General features: G+C 46.2%; 1 protein-coding gene and 1 non-coding gene across 10 annotated transcripts in view; both read right to left on the bottom strand.

Annotated features, from left to right (window-relative positions):
- Mgat5 (alpha-1,6-mannosylglycoprotein 6-beta-N-acetylglucosaminyltransferase) overlaps positions 1 to 24,192 on the bottom strand; it is a 292,499-nt gene that overhangs the window by 109,487 nt on the left and 158,820 nt on the right. For all 9 annotated transcript variants that reach the window (XM_042258034.2, XM_006994301.4, XM_015987778.3 and 6 more), the window contains 3 exons: positions 6,993 to 7,064; positions 4,399 to 4,560; positions 1,891 to 2,060 (listed from right to left, as the gene is read on the bottom strand). In XM_042258034.2, the coding sequence (XP_042113968.1) occupies positions 1,891 to 2,060; positions 4,399 to 4,560; positions 6,993 to 7,064 (404 nt within the window). The remainder of the gene's footprint in view (positions 1 to 1,890; positions 2,061 to 4,398; positions 4,561 to 6,992; positions 7,065 to 24,192) is intronic.
- Positions 15,764 to 15,872, bottom strand: LOC121821439 (small nucleolar RNA U6-53/MBII-28). The gene has a single exon (XR_006062271.1). It is a non-coding gene; the product is annotated as a small nucleolar RNA U6-53/MBII-28 (small nucleolar RNA).

Below are 24,192 nucleotides of genomic sequence, written 5' to 3'. Positions count from 1 at the left end.
ACTGTGTGTAAGTGCTAGGAACACCGTGGTGAGACTCTGAGCACGCCCTGTACTTACATTCTAGCATCATCCACATCACAATTAGCATCCACAGAACTGTAATTAGCATGATTATTATTTAATGTATCAGTAGTGACTGTCAAAAGATCGGCAGCCGAGTAACAACTGTGGGTCATCTTTGCAGGCCCCATTTTGAATCCCAGCCTTCAGAGGGCAGACAGAGCGGCTGCAAAGCACGTGCCTTTACAGGTCTTGTGTTCCACGTATTTTAAAGCAAGCAGGAAGGCAACGGGAGGCAGTCTGGTAAAGGAAGAGGGGAATCGCTTGAGGTACAAAGGACCTCAAGTTCACCTAATGCTGAAGGAGAAAGGGAGGACTATTGTAAGAAGGCTACAGAGAAGTCAGATTCCAGGCGCGGATCCAGCCACCCCTACATGTTACCCCTGAAACCTCAGACCGCTCATGTTCAGTCTGAGCCCCAGGTTCCTCAGCTCTAAACCACAAATGGCGAAAGCATCTACTTCCAGGTCCTGAAGTTTAAATACAGTACAATATACGGCTGCCGAGATGCTTCCTCTGGTAACGCTCCCGCTTCCTTCTGTCCCTGGAACCCACAGCGGAAGGAGAAAACTGACTTCCTGAAAGCTGTCCTCCGACCTCCACATACACTGAGGCACACATGCCCACATGCTCACACGCACAGTCATAAAAAAAAAACCAAAAACTAAACTAAACTAAAAACACAAAGTGTTTAGTATGAAACACACAGTCAGTGGCTCTCTATAAGATTAAATAGCTACTATCAGTGCTGGGTGTTGCTGAGCTGGAACAGAGCCTGCCTGGCATGCACAAAGCCCTGGGTTCCACTTCCGCTGCCATATAAACTAGACATAGAGGTACACAGCCCTGGGGAGGTAGAGGCAGAGATCAGCAATTCAAAGTCATCTTCAACTATCTATATTGAGTTTGAGGCTGGCCTAGGTTACATAGACCTAGTCTCAACATAAAAGTAGTCCCAATCAACACTATTGCTGGCATAACTCCTGCTGTAAGCAAACCTTTATCACGGTGCCCGGCATCTAGGAATCAATGAGAGGACTGCTGAGATTATCTTCAGACATGATGGCTTTCAACTCAATATACCACCAACAAGCTTGGTGTGTCAATAATACAGTAGGAACAGGGTAGAGCGTACATTGCACTCTGCCATCTCTACCATCTCTAGAGTGTCCTCCCAAGGGCTGGCACAGCTACATGACAGCTTGCTTGCTGAGTTAGACGTCTCTGATGGCAGTTTTCTGGGGACTATGGGGACCCCAGTTCATCTGTTTGGCCAGCTGTATCCACTGAAAAGGGACTGAGAGGGGGCGAGAGCTGAATGCAAACCTCAGTGGGATAGAAGAGTCAGGGAAGAGAACAGACTGAGCTGGAAGTTAGCTAATTGAGAAAGGATTGGATCCGGGCTTTCGGGAAATCCATTTTACTCATATTAAATTATAAACAGGAACCGGCCCTGTTTTGAGCTTTAGAAAGCTTGATGGTAAGCAGAGAGTAGTATGAATTTTGGCAAGATGCAGGGAATTAGGCAAGTCAATAGAGTCTTGCGCTGCAGATGTTGGAAACACCTGGAATAGCAAAGAATAAATGCCTTAGTTTGAGTTTTCCTGGCATTCATTTATGAGGCCCCAGAGCCTGCAGCCAATGAAAACATATTATCCTTTTCATAGTGTATGTATTTAGCTCCCCAAAAATAATCTTCTTATCGCCTGTTTAGCGAATTATCACTCTCATTTTCCACCACAAGAAATTGTACGCTAATAGAGGGGCTTTACGAGTTTACTGCTTCGTTTTTGTATTCTGATTTTCAAATTGAAAAAGTAATTTCCTTACTCCTTGAGCTCAGCCAGCGAAGCTGAGATCCGGATGTCATGGCCCAGTAGGTACAGAGATGTAATTAAGTCACTCCACTGAACTAGTTCACCAAGAGGGCCACCACTGAATGCCGTCTCCGCAATCTTGAAGCCAGATTCCTTGGTCAGGAGCCCCAGGTGGACAAGGATCTGGAAAACAGAAGAGGAAAAACATACTGATTTCTGGAGCCATGTTCAAAGTCCATGCACACCATAATGCGATCAGCCAGTTCTAAAAGAGCCACTGAAGTCTCGGAATGGGGTATGTCATTTTTCTAGAAAGTATAAAATAAGGAAGGAAATAATCTCCCCCTGTTTTAGACAAATACACCATGAACTGCCCTTGGTAGAACGATCAGTGTGAGTTATAGAAGATTATTCTGATTTTTAAAAATAGAACATTTGGCTGGTCCAGTTAGTAAAGAACCTGATGAACGAACACGAGGACCTGAGTTCGAATCCCTAGAGCCCATATACAAAAGCTGGGTGTGGTGCTGCCTGCTTGTAATCCCAGTGCAGGGGAGGTGGAGGAGACTGGACAGGCTGGCTTTCGAGTTCCAGGGATCTTCCTGTGTTTGTCTCTTCAGTGTTGGGATTACAAGCACGTACACTACACTGGGCTTTTTTCTGTGGGATATGGGCAGTGAACTCAGGTTATATGCCTGCGTGGCAAGGTCTTTATCAACTGAGCTTTCTCCCCAGCCCAGCAAGCCTGTCGCTTAAACATACTCTAACTACGATCCACGAGGCTTGTCTGGTTTTAAAAATAGAAAACCATGGAAATAAGCATACTTAATATGTTTCAATGAACTGTGGTCTCTGACTATCCTAACCGACCCAGTCTGGCCATGGGAGTGTGTTGTAGCTGGTACCTTCTTTCTCTGGCCAGAGCCTTGGGTAGCCTTTCTGTTGTTGGGTATGAGGAGATATTCTAAGCTCATCAAGTGCCATTTCTGTCTCAGACCTTAATGAGCCATTTTCCCAAGAACCACTTATCCCACCTATTGGAAACAGCATTAAAAGATCAAAGGCTAGTTCTCAAGGGACTCTACTTAATTGCTATTTGGAGTCTTCTCCAATGGCCTAGCTAGGAACTTCACTTTTCCTCAAAGATAAAATAAACTATGGGTTCTTCCTGGGAGTGTCAATTCAAACCCAAGGCTGCAGATAATACCACCCATCTTTCTAGTTATTTACTTTCTCCTATAATGAAAATTCCACTTTGCAAAGGAAGGAACACAGGAAATCATTTTCTATACTCTAATGTTCACAATGGCTCTGGAATAAGATTATCAAGACTTCTGCATAGGACATGATACGAGTGTTCCATGTTTTTCAAAGCTCTTTGGTCAATTTTCTGCTTGCACCAAAACTGGACAGATACACAGCCAGCCCAGCTGTTTCATTTTCCTTAGGATTTTCAGGGATGGTTTTCTTTTTTCTCTTTTTAAAATTTAAAATAGCCCCCCCCCCATTCAATATATTCTGATTACGGTTTCCCGTCCCCCAACTCCTCTCAGATCCTCCCCACTTCCCCACCCACCCAAGCCCACACCGTTTCTTTCTCTCTCTTACTAGAACACAAACAAATGTTGAAAAATCCAGTAATAGATAAAATAAAAATAATTCAGACTAGTAAACAAGAAGGGAAAGAGAGAGGGGTATGGCTCTTCTAAACTAAATTTCTCTTGCTATGTAAATGGTTCCAATGACAACCCACAAGTAAGAAGAACTGAGAGAAATTTGGTTTCCTCGCCTGCCACATCCACTCTGTTCTATCCGCCTCCCTTCTTTGACCACTTAATTATTTTCTCACTGTGGGAAAGTATGTATAGCATAACATAGTGGCCACCATTTTAATGCACAGGGTTCAAAAGCAGTTTCCCCACTGGATATCTCATTTCTGAAAGTGGGAGAGTTCCACAGCTGATGTTTAAGTCACAGTGGATAAGATCTTTTCTGTGTTGTGCGTGTATGTGTGTGTGGGGGGTGCTCGTGTGGGAGCGTGTGGTAAAGACGGCTATGTACCAATATATTCGGTATACTTCTGAACCATGTGCATTAAAATGTTGTGCACATATTATACTATGCTATGCTATGAATATTTTTCTATAGTAAGAAAAATAATTAAATGCTCAAAAAGGAAGAGAGGGAGGGAAGGAACGGGGTGGATGTAACAGGTATGGAAACCATTGTTCAATCCTATTTTCTATCCTTGGATGTCTGTGTGTGTGTATGTGTATGTGTGTGTGTGTGTGTGTGTGTGTGTGTGTGTGTGTGTGTGTGTGTGAAGATGTGTATCTGTGTACACATTCACAGAAGACAGAGTGTGAGAAAAGAAAACCTCAAAATGGGTGAGGAGACACTGAGCTGCTCTACTCTGAGGGGAGATCATTTGACACATGACATCTCTCTTCATCTTGTTTCCAAGCAAAATCAAATTTTAAGAAAAAGCTGCCATGGAAAGGAACAGAATTAAGCAGCTCACTTTCTTCCGTTTTCTCTTTTCAAGGTTTTGTTTCTCTGCCAGAGACTTGATCGCTTGTATCCACGCGTCAGCCATTCGCCGGATCCGAAGTCTCATCCACCGGAACTCCTCATGCTTCTTCATCATGCTATAGAGACTGTTAAAATCCGTACGGATTTCCGCCTAGGGGAAAAAAGAGAAAGAAATGTAATAAAATGAGCAGAAGATTCAGATGCTAGGATGCAAACTGATTTTCACAATACGACATTTTCACCCTGAGAGTCAATGAAATTCCAGGATTTCAAAAGTCGATCTTGACTCTCGGCAGAGATTACTGAGGATGGGGCCCAACAAGCCGGCTCAGGAGGTAAAGGCTCTTGCCAAACAGCCTGACAATCCGAGTTCAATCCCAGGACCCGCTGGCTGGCAGGAGAGTGAACTGACTCCTGCAAGGTGTCCTCTGGTCTGCACATGCTCCTTCTGTATGCATATGCCCATGCACATGCATACACAAATAGCGTATACGTAATTAAAAAAGGAGGAGGAGGGCAAATTGAAACAAAGCCCCGGCTGCTCATGTGTCACAAGGGGCATCATTTACAAAATTAGAGATTGAAAAAGTAAGCCTCGTTGCTGTAAAGCCTGAGCCTCGTTGAAATGCAGCTTTCACAATTGATATACCTGACGTACCTCCAAATCCCCTGGGCCAAAATGTATTTGTGTCTTGGAGCTTCTTTCTAGGTGGCCACAGGAAAAAGTATCGGCTCCAACAGACCGGCCAACTCTGTGAGGGCCTCTCCTCCCAGAGTAAGAAGGGAAATAAATGATCATTTTCTAGTTTTGTCCTGGGCCAAACCCACAAAATTTGATTTTTTTTTTTTCTAAGGAATTTTAAAAGCTAGGGATAGGATTTGTTTCTACCATAGCTGAGTACAATTTAAAATTCCAACCAGAATCATTCCAGGTCCAGGAAGACTTTTTTTTCCCCTGGTTTTCTGGATCCGATAGCTGGACGCAGCCCCTGATTAGAACATGAGGGAGACCCGATCTCAGTTTGTCTTTCGCAGGACACCTCGAGCAGACCAAACTCATCCCTTAGCAGTCTCCATGGCTCATTCTTAGCATCCGTCTCCCTCCTGGACCCAACAGTCTCCCATGGTCTCCACTTGGGTTCAAACCCTGGCCATGGAACAGTCCTCCTCCTAACCGCCTGTGTGTACGTGAAGTTTCAGCGGCGCACAGGCATGCCCTTCATTACATGTGTTAACCATGGCGGCTCTCTGTGTCAGGACTGCAGACCTGAGTGAACTGTGAGACTAAACGTCTGGCAAAGACAAAAACACTATCTGGCCTTTACATTCTCCTTGTTTATGACATTTTTATTTAGAATGTGTATGCAGATGTGAGCGTGCGAGCGCACATGCACGCTCAACAAGTGTGTGTTTAAGTCAGAAGACAACTAGCAGAAATTGGTTTTTCTCTCTGTACCATGTGGGTCCTGGGGAATCAAACTCAGATCTTCAGGCTTGGCAGTAGGTGCCTTTGCCTGCTGAGACACCTCACTAGCTCTGTTATTTCTGTACATGATGGGGGTATCGGGCAGCTTGAACTTTATGTAGCCAAGGATAATCACGACTTCGAATTCTCCTGCCTCCACCTCCCAGGTGGCACAGGCACGCCCCACCAAGTCCAGTTTCCAGTGCTGCAGACTGAACCCAGGGTTTCTTGCAGGCTCGGTGAGCACTCTACCAACCGAGCCACGTCCCAGGCCCCTCCTGGACCTGTCACAGAAAGTGTCTGCTTTCGGCTAGAGAGAAGTGGTTAAGGGCGCGACTGCTCTTGCAGAACAGTGAGGTCCAGCTCCCAGCACCCAGGCCGGGCAGCTCACTATCATCTGTAACTCTAGTCCTGGGATTCGACGCCTTCTTCTTACCTCTGTGGGCTCATGCATGCACACGGTGCGCATAAACTCACACAGGCATACAAATAAAACATGCGCACAAATAAAAACATTGAAAAGTAATAAAACTTTTCCAATTTGCCGATGTCTAAAGAAAATGTCCAAGCTTTCCAGAGAGCATTGCAAGGTCTCTGGAGCCCCCCTCCCTCTTTCTAATTGCATCTTCAACCCAGCTTACCCAGACCTCCGACCTTGCCCACCCACTTGCCATAGGATACCAAAGGCTGACTTCCCATGGAGACATGCCTCTCTCTCTCTCTCTCCCACCTCACAGAGCACTGCTTGTCCATTCAAATTCAGCTCGTCATCTTCTCTTTGGAATCTCCCCTGACCTCTGCAGCTGAGACGGTCTTCCCTCATTCATCTTCCTACGCAGGCATTAGAGCCCGGTGACAAGCCTGGTCATTATTCACAGCCAGGCCCCTCATTAGGTCACCCAAGGCCTCCACATCTGGCACTGGAGCCCATTCCTCTCCGTGGCCCGTCATTTAGGGACCTTCAGAGAAGTGTTCAATAAATAAATCCATGCGAACTGGTCTATGATTGGGCCAGCTAGACTTCAGCTTTCAGCTGGCACTTCTCAAAGATGCTGTGTGCATCACTTAGCGTATGACCTAAACACACAGGTGGAGGAAGAGTGTTCCAAAATCATTACCAATGAGTTATGATCAGCTTCTTCATAGGGATTTTTTGCTCTCCAAGGTAAACGAGGACACCAATTTTCAACCTGAAAAAGATAAATCAAAAACACTAAACACACTGGTTCATCTTTCCGTGGACACACAAAGTGCTAAGAACTAGCCCCAGCTCACAATGAACATGGTGTTTATATGGGGTATTGTTAACCAGATAATAACCAAACTCCCGTGACATACGTGAGCTGTCCAGATGCAGGTGCCCTCAAAGGTGCGGCATCCTTCAGTCAAGGTCCTAAGGAGCACTTGACCACATCTTACACCTGTCCCTAATTACAGGGAGTGGTCCTTCAACTAATCCTCCCATGCTCATGAGAGGGGACAAGCACACTTCTGAGGGGGGATGGCAGTGTGAAGGAGTCACCGGGAAACCACTCAGCAAATGGGTAGGGGTGATTTTTGATTGGTTCAGGCACGTCTACAGGGAACAGACAGCATTCAGGCCAAAAAATTAAATCTCTGATTTGAGGATCAGGAATGCAAGCCCTGGTTTAATACTAATTAGTCAAGGATTGTTTCCTGGGTGTTTGCTTGACACTGTCTCAAGAAAGAAGGTAGGTACCCCAGACTGGTGGCTCATCTGCCATACCAGTACCCAGGATGTGGAGGCAGGAGGATCAGATAGTCTAGGTCTTCCTTGGCTATATATAGAGTTCTAGGCTGGCTTGAGCTACACGGGACCCTGTCTAAAGCAACAACAGGATTGGGTGAGATATCTATGCAGGGAGCCTATGAGAGTCCTTCCACAGAAGGACCTGTCAGCACGCAAGTTGTGCCCAACCTTTTAACGCTGAGGCAACTTCAAAGTTCACTCTGGAGAACCTCACTAATGAATTATAAAACAAACAAAAAAGTAATCTCATACACACACACACACACACACACACACACACACACACACACACACACCTCATAATACTTTAAGCAAGCCTATGGTTTGGTGTGAGGTTGTACTCATAGTTATCTAGGGTGTATGTGGCTTACAGGCTCAGGTTGGACACACTTGACAGTTGATTGGGGAAGAAAGAAAGGAAGGCGGAAATGTACAGGATTTGTACAACTTCCTTCAAGGGAAATTACCAACGAAATCAGAGAAATTAACAATTTTATTGTGATAATTGTTAGGAAGCGGCTGGAGAGATTCTAGAAAGGGGCTCAAGTCATGGCCCAGAGGTTAAGATAGAGCACTGCGCTTGCAAAGGACCCAAGTTCAGTTCCCAGCACCCACATGGGCAGCCTACAACTTCCTATGACCTCCGTTCCCCCTTCCCCACCATCCCTGTTCCAGGGGATATGACACCCTCTTCTGGCTTCCAAAGGAACTGAACTCACATGCACATATTACCCCCTCTTCATATATGCATAATTAAAATAAAAAATTCTAGAAAAGGAAAAACAACAAATGAATTGAGTGACATTAACGTTTAGCCTATTTACCTAAAATAGCTGTGAAATGTCAGAAATAACATGTTTACTAATAAAGATGGCTCGAGACTGGGCATTGGAAATCATTGCTCTTCAGTCAGGGAGACCCATAAGATTCTACAGGGGGGCATCCATTGAGGGTTCCTGAGACAGGGACCCACAGCCTCGTGGGATGGCAGAATAATCAGACGAGATAATCTGTCTTTTAGGTCTGGGTGGGTTTTCAAAGAAGCATGTCAGTTTCAGTAATCTAGAATTTACTCATAAGGGAAGGTGATATTTACTATGACCAAAAATAGTTGGCCATATTTGCATAAAGCCATCTGCTATGAAAATGGCCCGAAAGCAGATGAGCTGAGGGCAGTGAGGTGTAAAGGGGGTAAGAAAAGTGCCATGTTCTCTTTTCTTCCTGTGCAGTAAAATTAGACTGCTGTGATGTTTGTGAGTGACTGCAGTCACTCAGAAACTCTCCCCATGGGGAGAGCTGGATGCTTCTACTCATAAAAAAAGAGCATACTACCCTGCCTTGGAGGCCCATGGTCTCAATTACTGTGGGCCTCTCAAGAATAGAATGACCATGCAAGGCAACAAGAACAGCTCCACAACTCAGGAGAAATGAGCAGACAAGAAGCCGAACAGAGCAGGACGCCTCAGCTGGCCCCGGAAACAGCATACACGTCTGTGTTTCCTGTTCTTACGCCAGATTGGTTCATTTGGCACCAGTGAAATAAAACATCCCCCCAAACGCATATTTATAAGATGAAGGCTTCAGATGGGTCCTGGGCTTGCCCGTGAGACCCTCAACCGAACACACATTAGGCGTGGGTGTCAAGAATCCTCACAAATAAATACACAACTAAGTTCATTTTTAAAAACTATTTTTATCTTCAACCACTTGAGTAAATTTCCTTTGTGTGTGTGACATATGTATGTATTCCCATGTGTGCATGATACATGTAGATGTGTCCATATGTGTATGCATGTGGAGGATAGAAGTTGAAGTTGGGTGTCTTCCTCCATCACTCTCCACCTTAATTTTAATTTTGTTCTCTCCCTGTCTCTCCTTTCTTTCTTTTCCTTTTTTTTTTTTTTTGGTTTTTCGAGACAGGGTTTCTCTGTGTACCTTTGCGCCTTTCCTGGATCTCGCTCTGTAGATCAGGCTGACCTCGAACTCACAAAGATCTGCCTGGCTCTGCCTCCCGAGTGCTGGGATTAAAGGCGTGCGCCACTACTGCCCAGCTCGTTTTTTCTTTTTCTTTTTCTTTCTTTCTTTCTTTCTTTCTTTCTTTCTTTCTTTCTTTCTTTCTTTCTTTCTTTCTTTCTTTCTTTCTTTCTTTCTTTCTTTCTTTCTTTCTTTCTTTCTTTCTTCTCTCCCTCCCTCCCTCCCTCCCTCCCTCCCTCCCTCCCTCCCTCCCTTCCTTCCTTCCTCTCCCCCCCCCACCTCTATCCAGAGTCTCTAAGTGAACCTGGAGTTCATCTGTTCAGCAGACTGGCTAAACAGCAGCTCTGGGGATCCACCTGTCTCTGGCTGGCCTGCTCTGGGGTACTGGTGCAGGCCCCTGCGTCCAGCCCCTGACGTAGGTGCTAGAGATCCTCCCTCAGACCCTCATGTGTGAGAGCAGCAGGCACTTTGCTGACCAAGCCTCTCCCCGGCCCTGAATAATGACATCTACACAGGAACCTGTCAGGATAAAACAAAAAATCTCCCCACGAAGAATGTGATGGGAAAAGATGAAGCAAGACTATGAAGAGAGAAAGCTAGGTAAAAGATGACACCCCAGTGTGACAGGGAACAGATAAGGAACGCCTCCCTTCCCAATCCTCCACCCCATGAAGAACCTTCCAAGACGCACTCTGCTGAAAACAGTCATTCCGAGGTGATCTAAAACATGACTTCACTAGAGAACTCTCAAGGCTGTAATTCCTTTTTGGAGCTCATCATTTGCTCAGTTCTCCCTTCTCTACATCACTAGCTACCCTTCTGTCCCGCCTCCAAGGACACCTCTGCAAACACAGAAAATAGAGGGGTCCAGCTGAGCTTTTAGGCAGAAATTTCAGCTCCGCCTGCAACTGGAATGGTGGAGAAGCCCACAAAGGGAGGGTGGGTGAAGATTGTCTTTCACCACAGGGATAGGCTAACTACTTGATGAAATAGTTAAATTATATGTAAACCAATTACCCTGTGGGGAGAAGAGGAAAAACAAAATATTTTTTTTTCTCCCTGGATTACCAAAATTGGAGACAGGCCAGTACTGGTGATAAGTCAAGTAATGAGACAAACTGCCTTCCACAGGGCAGCGTTTTCCTACATAAAAGCACCCCGATGAGCATCAGGGAAAACCGTGCTTGCGGCTAACACCTCGACCTCCTCATACGCAACCGCGTTTTCTGTCTGATGCGTCCAGTGTCATTTACTGAGCTTGGCCCACTGGCATCACAACCTGTCAATAAAGCCGACCCCAGGAGGAGCCCTGACTCATAGGAATTGCCCTGATTCCAACTGTTCCAGAACAGCCCCTCTCGGGCTGGCTCACAAGGTCTCTGGGTCCTACCACTGCCTCCAGACACCTTCCATCATGGCTGCCCTGTCCACACTTCTCCAGCTGTGGCTTTTCAGTGAATGTTTGCCCTCAGTGCAGGGGTACACTGCTGCTCATCTCCCCTCTGCTAAATCTCGTAGCACGTGGCCTTCTCAGAACCAACAACTAACTCATCAAGGGCAGCCAAGATCACCACAGTAAACAACTGGAAGCTGGGTTTGGGAGAAAGCTCGGGACTAAAATGCTTGCTGCCCAATGGTGAGGACCCGAGTGTGATCCCCAGCACTCACGCTAAGAAACCTGGTGTGTCAATCTGTGCCTGTAACTCAAGTGCTGGGAAGACATAGATATCCTGCCCAGACAGTCTAGCCCAGTGGTTCTCACTCAGCCTTCCTAATGCTGTGACCCTTTAATACAAGTCCCTCATGATGCAGTGACCCCAACCATAAAATTATTCCGTTGCTACTTCATAACTGTAATTTTGCTACTGTTGTGGATCGTAATATAAGTATCTGATATGTGACCCCTGTGAAAGGGTCTTTGACCCCCCCCAAAGGGGTCATGACCCACAGGTTGAAAACCACTGTTCTAGCCGAACCAGCAAACTCCAGGACCAGTGAGACCATCTCACAAAGTAACGAGAGAGTGACACAGGGAGACATCCAACACAGCGCGCCACAAATGCACACACCATAGCCTGCACCAGGTGCACACCCACAAAACCCACAACCATTTGAATTCCTGATAACACACACCCAGCCGTCGATGGGGCATCAGCACTATGCTAATCTTGTTCGATTTGAAGGCAAAACTCTTTAGACGCAAACTAATCTCTTTAGCTAGTGCCACGGGCTGCAGAATGAAGAGGCAGTAGATGGAGACAGGGAAGACCTGCCGGGCTAGAACTTCGAACGCTAATGGATATTCAGCGGAGAGGGCTCCGCACATCACTTTTCTTCAGAGGTGAGACATACAATAAAGCAATTTTGACATTCCCCCTGGCGATTTAGCCTTCTTTGAACTAAATCAGTTTTGCAGCTTCGTCAGGAGGCTGGTGAATCAAAGCAGTTCCTACAGGTTCTAACTGGGTCATGCTGTGTTTCAGGGTCCACAGCATGGCAGAGCCACTGTACTTAAGGAAAAAGAAACTGCTGGCTGAGAGACAGACGTACAGCTCAAGGAGGAGGCAAGGAATCTGCTGTTAACATGAACGGTAGACGCCAGGGAGGCGCAAATGCAGTCCTCAGGGACCGTCCTGTCTGTGCCAAGGCTCTTCGCTTTGGAAGAGCCTCAGTTTGGGTCTCTTCCTGTTAACAGAGTGGATCGCAGAAACACAGGCTGTCATGCCACCCTCTTCAAGTGATAAACACAATCAAAACCAACGACCAGGCACACTAGCTCAAACTCCCAGCACCCTAGAGGCAGAGGCAGCTTGATCTCTTCAAGTTCTGGGCCAGCCTGGTCTACATCGTGTGTTCTAGGCTAGGCAAAGCTCCGCAATGTGACCTTGTTTCAAACATCAAAACAAAAACCCAATAAACAAAATCCCCCATCCCCCAACCAAATGCCTAAGAAAAGACTCTGTCTCTGTGTGTTGGGGGTCTGGGGGGCTTTCAATTTTTTCCCCTTTTGATTTGTGTGTGTGTGTGTGTGTGTGTGTGTGTGTGTGTGTGTGTGTGTGTGTGTGTATACATGTGTGAATATATATAGGCCACAGATCCATTTCCATCATCCTTCCTTGCCCACAGCATTCAGAGTCCCAGGCATTCCACAGAGAAGACCTGGCTCTACATCTACTGTGAGTCTACTTTTTAAAGTTTAATATATTTCTATTTTTTGAATTTAAAATATAATTATATCATTTATCCCCTGCCACCAGGCGTTTCCCACCATGGTGGACTGCAACCTCAAACAGTGAGCCCAGACATGTCTTCTTTCCTTAAGCTGCTTTGGTGAAGCATTTTGTCACAGCAGAGAAAAGTAACTGAGATACACAGTAAGAGATAAACAATAGTAACTAATAAATGGTAGACGTTACAATGATATATTACAATAAAAGATATTTGGTGAATTGTTTGCTTCTAGAAACTTCCATCGAATATAATCAGACCTCTGTTGATTATGGATAACTGAAAATCCTTGAAGCAACACTGTAAATGGGGTTGTGGTGAGGATGTGGTCTAGAGAACCATTATTGCCTCTGCCGGAGCAGGCAGAAATGCTACAAACACAGAATGTGAATCCAGCTGGCTCTGTGTAGGAGAGAGCCAGGGGCTGGAGTGATTCTTCAGAGCCCTGCTCAGGATATGACAGAGAAGCTGGGGAAATCTTCCATATGCCTCAGAACCAATGGATTCAAATAAGCTAATGACACAGAGTTTTTGTGTGTTTGTTTGTTTTTTGAGACAGGGTTTCACTGTGTAGTCCTGGCTGTCCTGGAACTCATTATGTAGACCAGGCTGGCCTCAAACTCAGAGAGGTCTGCCTGCCTCTGTCTCCAGAGTGCTGGGATTAAAGGTGTGAGCCACCACTGCCCAGAATGACACAGAGTTTTTAAAACCCATCTCAGATTGCCATTAGCTGAGAAAAGTCACTTTTTATCACACAGGAGAGACAGCAAATGAATTCCTCTGCAGATGACCACAGCAGTAACACAGACACACTTCCTACAAAAGCCCTCCTAAGGTGTTCAATGCACTCAAAACTGGCTTCATTCAGCCTGAATCCATGTCTCTAGGCAGCACTATCCAAAGTTGGGAGGCAGTCACATTCTGGAGACCAGGGACACCCATTGTGGGATATTTGTACACTGTGTGAAGATGTATTGCTGTGATTGTTGTAATAAAAAGCTGAATGACCAATAGATAGGAAGGAGGAGGTATAGGATTTCCTGGGAGAGAAAGGAGGAGGAGGAGGAGGAGGAGGAATTAGGCACACAGGAGAACCAGGAGACAGAGAGAGGAAACAGGAGGAGCAAGATGGGAGAGGTAATGCCACGTGATAGAATGTAGATTAATATAAACGGGTTAACTTAGGTTGTAAGAGCTAGTTAGGAACAAGCCTAAGCTATAGACTGATAATTTCATAATTAATAAGAAGTCTCCATATCATTATTTGGGAGCTGGCTGGTGGGACAGAAAAAGACTCCTTACAGACATCCCAGTTCTGTGCTGTTTAGCACATGACTTTGCCTCAATATCATCTTAAGTGACCATGAGAATAGTGCTACTCTAATTGGTTCTTTCATTCTAGTACTCTGATCTGATCCCTCATGCTTCCTCACAAAATAATACTGGACAGCACTCCACTCTGAATAAGCTCAAAACTCCCCTGCTGTGTGTCTCAATCTCCAAGTCTTGGCAAGTTTTTGCAGCGACATTGTTTTCAAGATGAGATTATAGCTAGGAGAAATTACCGCTTAGAACAATGTCAATAACAGGGTACAGTCTAGGATTTCAAATACACTGTGAACAGAATCACTCATTCAATAAATGCATGCACCAGGCTCTCAGGTTACTATAACAATGATAAAATGGTCCTCGGCCAGAAAATGATGAGTGTGGGTCAAACATACCACATGTATTCAACCAATGACTCCTTAATGACAACAATCAAAAGACATAAAGCAGACAAGCAAGCCCCCAAAAAGGTCTTTTTAATATAAAAACGTGCTATATACCTGTGGAAGCCAACTGGGAAGCAAAGGTTTTCTGGGGCCAGTGAGAATGGTCTAGTAGCAAAGGGGGCTTGGGGTTCAACCCCCAGGTCCCCCAAGCTGAAAGTAGAGAATTGACCCGAGGCTGTCCCTTGACCACAGGTGTGTGCCATGTTATACTCATGTCCCCCACAAATAAATAAATAAGTAAATAATAAATAAATGTAATAAAAATACTTAAAGGTTTTCTAGATTGGATAGAAAATGAGAGTGATGTTACCTCAATGGACATTCCCTGCAGATGAAATAAAGAAATAAGGAGGAGGAGATTACTGCTTCTAGGTATGTTGGAGAAGGCTTATTGTAGATTTAAGGGAGCTCACTGCCAAAGGTAAAGACATCTTGGACATGATCAACAGACTGAGCCGGACCATGTGCACTCAGAGTCAGTAAGGGAGAGAGCAGAGCCAGGAGACCAGGAGACCAGGAAATCAGGAGACCAAGAGGAGACCAGGAGACTAGGAGACCCAGAGACCAGGAAGCCAAGAGGCCAAAAGGACAAAAAGATTAAAAGGACCAGAGTAGCCAAAATGGCTGGGTTATAGACTAAAGAGCAGCTGGGGGGCGGGGTATGCCAGCCGGGAGAACCCTGTTAACAGGCAGGGACGGAGGGACACTGGGAGAACCTGTCTGACAGTGCAGTGTCTACTCTGATGTGTTAACAGGCACCTCAGCCATTTGTCCTGAGTGCGAGACCTAACACCTGTAGATAAAGAAGCACAGCCAGGCACCGGGGTACTGACCTAGCATGTGGAGGCCTCAAGGAGGAAAGGAAAGGAAGGTGGGAAGAGAAAAGGCAGCGTGAAGGGGAAGAAGGAAGCAATCAGTGAATCCACAACCTATCAGTATACACCTCCTGGAAGAAGTGTGAAATACCATCCATGATGCAAAACAGATCCACAGCCTCTCTCTGGTCAGACGCTGCCTCCGATGGGACAAACAACCAACAGCGGGCCAGGATACAATGTCCCAGGGAGAATCATCAAAAGCCGGCGCAGGACACACCGATAATAAGCAAAGCTGGTAGTTTGGGGTTTTGTGTTTCCATTCTGTCCCTCAGGTCTCCACGTGAGAAGTCTTGTTGAACTCACTGGCACCCAAACCAGGCAGGGACAGCCTGGCTGGTGGCTCAGTATTAGCATGGCAACTCATCATCGGGACAAAGGAAAGGAGAGGGCAGCTGGGGCTCAGTCGGTAGGGTGCTTGCCCAGGATTCATGAAGCCCTGGGCTCCATTCCAGCGCCACAGAAACTGGATCTGGTAGGACACATCTGTAATCCCAGCACTTGGGAAGTTCCAGGTTATCCTCAGCTACATAAAGAAGTTGAAATTGAGGCTAGCCCAGCTATATAAGATCCTTCTCAAAAACCACCGCCACCACCAAACAAACCAACAAACAATAACAAACAAACAACCACCACCAAACTATCAAATGTATTTTGAGCACATACCCGAAACTATGAGACAACATTGAAAGTATGCAAAATTCAGCTGGAAGATGGCTCGGTGGGTAAAGAACAAATGTGAAGGTTTGATGTTTATAATCCCAGACTTCTAATAGCAAGATGGAAGGCAGAGACCAGAAAATTCCCAGAGTCTGAGGACCAGTGAACGTCACTATACACAGCAGAAAAATAAGAGACTCTGTATCAAGTTGGAAGGCCAAGACTGACATCTGAAGCTGTCCTCTGATTGCCACATGTGTTCTGCAGTGCGCGCACACATGCATCCATTCTCTATCACACGTACATGCACACACGGCTAACACATAAACGTGTATGAATAGATAGGGGTTGACTGCACTGGAGCTCCAGGAGTGTGTTCCAGAAAGCACAGATGAGTAGTTGGGGGCTTGGCAACTCTTGCTCTTTTCCCCGAGTTTTGCAAGGTGGAGACCAGGAGAAGTTCACTATAAATACCATAGTGTCTGAAACAACCAAGAAATGTCATTCAGACTAATTCCGGAGGGGAGACTCTGGCGGGAAAGGAGCAGAGACGTCAGCCAGCTAAACACAGCTCTTCGAAGACGGGATGGTTTGAAAAATCCTTCTGCAAAGGACATCTTAACACTCAGGCAGCTAGAGCAATGAGCACACGCAGATGAAAAGATAGAGATAAAGTCTGGGTGCAGAAAATGGAAAGAACTCAACCATAAATCTCAGCCAACGGTCTTGACTGCCAGGAAATCTTATCTTGTGGAAAGAGAATTTCCGACTTCACGCAGCTAAACATGTTCAAGGCACACTGTGGTCTACTTGGGCAACAGCCTGGAGGTATTTTTAAAGCACACCCTGACCTGTTCCCACGTGTCCGTTTGGTTGTTCTGTTTTTCTCGTGCAGCCTGAACAGTCAATTCTCCAAGGCTGCCCACTTTGACAGATTAGTCTCTGTAACACCATTTCCAAGTTATCTTTCGCAGCCCACACAGGCTATAAATCCAGATCATTGTGCTGGTTATTAGGATTTCATTTCATGCTTGCATTCACAAGCATTTAAGCTTCCAACCTTTCCTGTTGGGCATTAATCTTGGCAGTAATCAAGGGATTAAGTACGCTGAATTTAAACTCAAGGTTAATAGCACGCTCAACCAACATTGGTTTTACATATTGCCAAGGGAAAACAGAAAGGCAGAGACCTTTATGTCCATTGTTCATGAAAGACAAGAAACAGATTGATGGGTAAGGCATGAAATTACTTCTTTTGTTCCATTAGGAAGGTCTCTCTCTGTCTCTGTCACTCTCTCGGTCTGTCTCTCTCTTACACACACACACACACACACACACACACACACACACACACACACACACACACACACCCCTGTCCAAACTGGCATTTGGAATAGTAGTTTTTAAACATCTTAAGATCTAGTAATAAATCACTGGGCAATTCAATTATCTCAAACTAAGTATACCTGCAATAGCTACAGAAATGCTTTAAAAAAAAAAATAGGATCAACACAAGGCTGAAACAGACAGCTCAGCTGGTAGAATGCTTGCCATTCATGCATGCAGCCCTGACTTCTACCCCTAGAGCCCATGTTAAAAGGCTGGGCATGCTGGTGGACATTTGTAATCCCAAGGCTGGGGAGGTGGAGAGACAAGCCACACTGGCTGGCTAGTCTAGACTGCTTGGTGAGCTCTAGACCAGTAAGGAAACATGTCTCAAGAAAACAAGGGGTATGTGTGGAGGGTTCAGGAGACAGCTCAATGAATAAAGGCTTAAACGACCAGTTTAAAGCCTCGTGAAAGCCAGCCAGGCACAGCAGTCCCCAGGCAGGTACAGCAGTCACCTGTAATCTCAATACTTGAGACACAGAGACAGGAGATCTCCAGGGCAAACTAGCTAGGCAGACTAGCTTGAATCAGCTACTTCAGGGTTCAGTGAGAAATCCTGCCTCAATAAAATAGAGAGAGATTGAAAAAGATACCGGACATCAGCTTTGGGCCTCCACATACAAATGCATACATAATAAACAAATCTTAAACCAAACAAAAAAACAAATATACATATGTGCTAATATACACGTATATTATTCAATATTATATATATTGAATGTATATGCTATACATTCAAATGGGGAAATAAAATGCAACCAAGAAAGCAAACAACCACAAAGTGCACAGGACCTGAAGAACTACACCAGAAGTTGACTTCTGCCTCTGCATGCATACTTGCGCGCGCGCACGCGCACACACACACACACACACACACACACACACACATACACAGAAAAACCATAGAACCAATGAGTCAAGAGAGCTAGAAAAGTGTGTTGTTGCCTGCTAGGTTTTGGAACAAGGATATAAGAAGAAAAAGATGTGTGGGTGTCAAATACATGAACATCATCCATCAATGTACTGTTGATGGGGGCGAAGAAACTTGTTCCAAGTTTCATAAAAGCCACTAGCAATAAAAGGTGCAGACAGCTGAATTGAATTAATGCGCTCCAAACAAGGACAGTTGCTGTAATTACTGTATATGGTCTTGTCTCTGTAACGGGAATAGTTACACAGCTCAAAGATACCGCTCTACAAAGTGACCTGCCTGATGTTGAAATCCGAGGCTGCCTGATGAGCTGAATCATTCACAGAGTCTTATCACAGAGTGAGTGACACCTGGTTTTCATTAGCTATGACCTCATGAAAGCCTGGTGGGGTTCCATCTGTGTGGATGGTAGGCATCAAAATTATGGAGTGTTGGAAAATAAGCAATCAGCTAATTAGGGTTGTACGCCCAACATGAGTGGGTTTCAGCCTAGAGAGAACACAGAACCAGTGCCTATTGGCTATTTAGCTGAGTTCTTATTCCTTCTAAATGAGGCACTGGAAGGGGCAGTATGTGTGGAACTCTGAAGTCAGGAGATCTAACTCATGCGGTACAGCCTAACTCACTATGGCCTGGCTGTTTATCTCCTTTGGCTGCGGCCGGCAGTCTAAATGTGGCTGGGTATCTACAGCACATAGCCTAAGTGATGTTTCACTCTTCCAACTGTCCGGGAGGGGGCAGAAGATCCTGCAAAGACCAACTTCTATGTGACTCTCCACTGTCCGATACAGAGACAATGGATCCGAAGAAACTGCAGTTTCCCCTGAGGAGTCTCAAGCTGGAAGGAAAGGCTGATGATGCCTGGTGCCAGAAGTGGAGAGCGGAGGAATTTCTCTCCTGGGAAGGGACTGCACACAGTTCCGACAACTTGTAAGACCATCTTGCAGGAGAGACTGGAGCTGAGAAAATGATGATGGGCAGGACCACCCCTTGCCCAGGACTGCTTAGCTCTGCACACGTCTTGCCATCCGTTTAAACCTAAGCCTCATGTCCTGAAGATGGACTGAGGGTGGTATCACTGGGCCTCTTTATTTCTTTCTCTTTCTAACATGGCCACTTTCCAGTCTTCCTCTTCTTTCCCTACTGCTTGTCTCTAACTGGCATACGGGGGACAGGTGACTAAGCCTAGCTTACCAGAGCCCAGGCTTGACCCTAACAACCCCAGGAATGTTCTGGCTTCTCACAAGCCCATCCCTAAAGAAGGGAGTCCTGGACTGTTGTTGTGACATGGCTGTCACCAGGGCAGTGTCAGCCAGATAACAAGCAGCGAGAGTGGCCACGGGAGCACCTAGAGAAGGCGGTGCTTTGGGGGATTGATTTAAAAATGATTTGTAGATGACAAAGTGGTTGAGGGCTCAGGAGGTCAGAGGTAGGGAGGAAACTACTGTTATCTTGCTGAATGGACACGTCAAACTGCCTTTTCAACAGTTACATTTACACTGCTCTCATGCTTGGTCAGAGAAGCATCTTTTCGGGTGCCTAGCAACGCAGACTCTGAACTGGTCCATGTGTGGAGATAATGGGATGCTCAGCCCTAAATGGATATCCCTAGGAAGCCCTCCCCCAGTAGGTTCAGGGAACGTCGGGGAAGACCAGGAGGGATGTAAGAGCTCTCTCAGAGCCAGAGGATGGGGAGGAGGGCTGTGAAACCCTGTCCTCTGGATAGGACACACAGCTGTTGCGCTCTTGAACTCACTGTAGCTATGGTGACCTGGACAAGACCCGCCCGAGGTCAAGCCATCCAGCATTCCAGCAGGCAGAATGATTCACACCCAGTGGGTTACTAAGTAAAACAAAAGGAGAGGACACGAGGGTGGGAAGGTTGTGTTGGGGGTGTGGACGGAATCTAGGGTAGGAGAGTGGAGACTGGGAGAAGGGTCAGTGTGTAAACACATCACATGGGTAAACACACTGAACCGTCAGGTGCTCTAAACAAACAAGTTGGTTAGATAAAAGCTGCATTTCCCTAACTCAATTCAAATGGGTGGACTAAGACAATGGCAGCAGGAAATGAAGGAAGAGAGGTCCTTCCTGAATCTAAAGGTTCCCATCCATGCCGGATGACATTTAGCGCTTCTCAGTATCTGTCTCTGTTCTGACGCCAAACCCAGAAAAAAGCCCACCTCTTTCAATAAAGACTGGAAATGCAGCAGAAGTCGCCCACATATGTGATGGAGTTTACAGAGCAAGTCAAACAAAGATGTTTTTTTTCTCATTTTGCCAACCGTAAGAGAAACCTGGTGTGTGATATGGTCTCAGAGTTCAACAAAATAGAAAGGTATAAGACAGCAAGGGAAAAAAAAAACCTAGACTAACAAACAGGCCCACATAGATGTATTACCCCCATTTTCGTGTGTGTGTGTGTGTGTGTGTGTGTGTGTGTGTGTGTGTGTGTGTGTGTATGTGTGTGATATCTCTACATTCGGTGCCCGCAGAGGACAGAAGAAGGCATGGGATCCCCTGAAGCTAGAATTGAAGGCTGCTGTTAACAGCTGTTAACAGCTGGCTGGGAACCAAACTCAGGTCCTCTACAAGAGCAGCAAGCATTTTGGACTGCTAAGCCATCTCTCCAGACCCTTGTCCCGGATTTTAATACTACTACAAGGTTAGTAACTGCTTTTGAGAGTCATCTCAATTAATTTCTCATACTGGTTCTGTGTACCAGCTCATAACACAAATGCAAACCAACATCCTGCATGGAGACCAACAGTCAAGAGCAAGTGAGGCCGGGCGGTGGTGGCGCACGCCTTTAATCCCAGCACTCGGGAGGCAGAGGCAGGCAGATCTCTGTGAGTTCGAGGCCAGCCTGGTCTACAGAGTGAGATCCAGGAAAGGTGCAAAGCTACACAGAGAAACCCTGTCTCCAAAAACCAAAAACAAAAAGAAAGGGAGAAAGAAACAGATCTATGTCTCAGGCTACTGAAGCCTACACACTCCTCAGGAAGAGAATAAGCACAGGCCTATGAGACCAAGGTCTCTATACAGACCAGTGTGCCGGCATACCTCTTGGAATCTCCTCCCTAGACTGCTACTTCCCTCTGGCTTAGGAGTTTATCTTCCTCCACTGGAGTGCCGTGAGGGTAGTAGTTCCAAAGGAAAGAAACTTATCATCAACCATTCGTTCCTCTGTCTTTAGCGCACAGCATGGCGTCTCCACATCTTCCCAGCTTTGGCCCAGGAGCTGAAGAAGAGGCTGGGAAACCCAAGCGGAATCTGACACCTTTCATGTCCTCAGCCCTCCCCAGCCTGCAAACCCGAAATGAGCCTTGCTTGTCAATCACGGCCCATGGCTAGACTCTGGATTCTTCCATGCCAGGGAAGGGATTTGCAGAGGAAACTTTTTGAAATTAAACTGGATGAACAGTCTTTCCCTCGAGGCAGGAGAGGTACTTCTAATTGAGTTCTCACTAGGGTGAAGGTCACCCACAGCCTTCCTCTTCTTGCAGGAGGAAATTACAAGGCTCTGCAAAGTCGGGCATCAGGAACAGGCTCAAACAAATGCTGCAAAATCCGTATGGCAGCAACTCAGGAGGAACATCCCGGCTAGACTGTGCTTCTAATTTCTAGAAGGCATTTTGCTGTCGTCAGTGCTGGGGTTCCCCTGATTTCTGAGGAATAACAGTCTGTTGTTGAAAAGGTCTGTGGCATGCCTCAGTGGTAGGTCTACATGCCTAGCATCTCTGTGGTCTTGGGATCAAAGCCCAGTGCTGAGGGAGGGAGGGAGGGCTGTGACTTTGATAGAATGAAGGTTGAGTGTACGAGCTACCTTTCTTTGTAACAAAACACTTTACCCAAGCAACTTACGGAAGGAAGAGTTTATTTGGGTTCTGAGTTTGAGGGGGCCATCCATCACGGCAGAGGCATGAGTCAAGAGACATCAAGTCAAGAAGGAGCAAGATGAAAAGGTGAAGGCTGGTACTCAGTCTGGGATCCAGCCCAAGGGAGGGTACCATCCATACCTCAAGAGGGTACCACTGGCCCATCTCAATCCACCCAGCCTAGAAACTCCCTCACAGACACGCCCAGAGGTTCATCTCCTAAGTGACTGCAGGCTGTGTCAACTTCACAGTCGACGTTAGCTTCGACAGAGAGGAAATGCGGGCATAGGAAAGGAGCCATGTGCCCTAGAATATTGGTGACTTGGGCTTGGTCATCAAAACAGGAGATCCTACTCACTTTACGGTACAGGAGAGAGAGATGCGCAGGCTGCACAGGGAAAACTATGGCAAGAACTTTTAATTCAGCCTCAAAAAATGAAAGTGTCCTTCAGAGCATCACTAAGGGGATGCTACAATGGGGCAGAATCATGAAAGAACTGGAGAAGAGACCTAGCCAAGGCTGGCCAACACCTACCTAGGCCCTAAGGCTGCCTGGTCCAGAGAAGGCACAGCTGGCTTCCAACTCCCTCCGAGGTTCTTCCCCTGCAGCTCACCAAGGATAATCTTAGTCATTCTTTTTTTTTTTTTTTTCTTTTGAGGCAGGTCTCATAGCCCAGCCTTTCCTCCAACTCACTATGTCGCTGAGGATAACCTTGAACATCTGACGTTCCTCCCTCCACCTTCCCAGGTGTTAGTATTCTAGGTGTGGGCCACTATGCTCAGTTGGGGGATGGAACCCTGGGTTTTGTGCATGCTAGACAAGCACTCTTCCCAAAGGAGAACCAGAAGTCACCTGAGCCAGTGACCCATGGGGTCTGTTAACGGCTATGCAACCTTTAAAAGACTTGCATTGTAAATGTATGTGTATAAGTGAAAATGAAAATCAGACAGAAAAGGAGGTAACTTAACCATCAGAACACAGCAGCCGACAGCCAAGAGGCAGCAGCCCAGTTCTGCTCATTATTAAAGAAATGCAAAGTAAAACAAGGAGTCCTGACTCCGGGCCCATTAAGATGGCTACTATGCCCAAACCGGAAGGTGGCGCATCTTAGTGAGGACTTGGGAAAGCTGGTACTGTGTGCACTGGTGGCCAGAAAGGAAACTGGTGCGGCCATTATTTAAAACCGCAGGGCTGTTCCTCAGAGACATTAAGAGGAGAATTACCATAGGAACAACTTTGCACAACACTTTCCTCTGAACTGAAACATTCCATCCCGGAAGGGACTCCCTAGGACTCAGGAAGCAAAGAGCTCAGACATCCCAGGAAATCCCTGAAACGTGGAAGACACACGAGGCCCCTCCTTGCCAACGCCAGACAAGCAGTAAGAACAGCACTATTATTCACAATGGCCAAAAGGCAGAAGGAACCCAAGACCTCACTGAGAGATGAATGGCTGGGCAAAACGTGGAACACTAGCCAGCTTCTAAAAAGGAAAGAAATTCTAACGTGTTCCAAAAATAAGAAGCCTCAAAGAGATGTCCTAAGCGAAATAAGCCAGACACAAAAGGACACGCTGCGCAAGTCCACTTTCCTGAAGTGCCTAGAACACTCAAATGCAGAGAGACAAAGAGTGGGATGGTGGCGGCTAGTTCCCAGGGCAGGAGGATGGGGAGTCAGTGCAATAGGTGCAGAGCCCTAGCGGTGCAGAATTAAAAGACTTCGATAGACGAGGAAGAACAAGGACTAGCTACACGGTAACGCAGCCGCATTCCCAGTACTTGACAACGCATCAAACACGGTGACGAGAGCTGAGGGTACCACTCGGTAGCGTGCTAA

Source organism: Peromyscus maniculatus, chromosome 11, assembly GCF_049852395.1.
Source record: "Peromyscus maniculatus bairdii isolate BWxNUB_F1_BW_parent chromosome 11, HU_Pman_BW_mat_3.1, whole genome shotgun sequence".
NCBI classification, from domain to species: Eukaryota; Metazoa; Chordata; class Mammalia; order Rodentia; family Cricetidae; genus Peromyscus; species Peromyscus maniculatus.
This window is presented reverse-complemented; position numbering and strand designations above follow the sequence as displayed.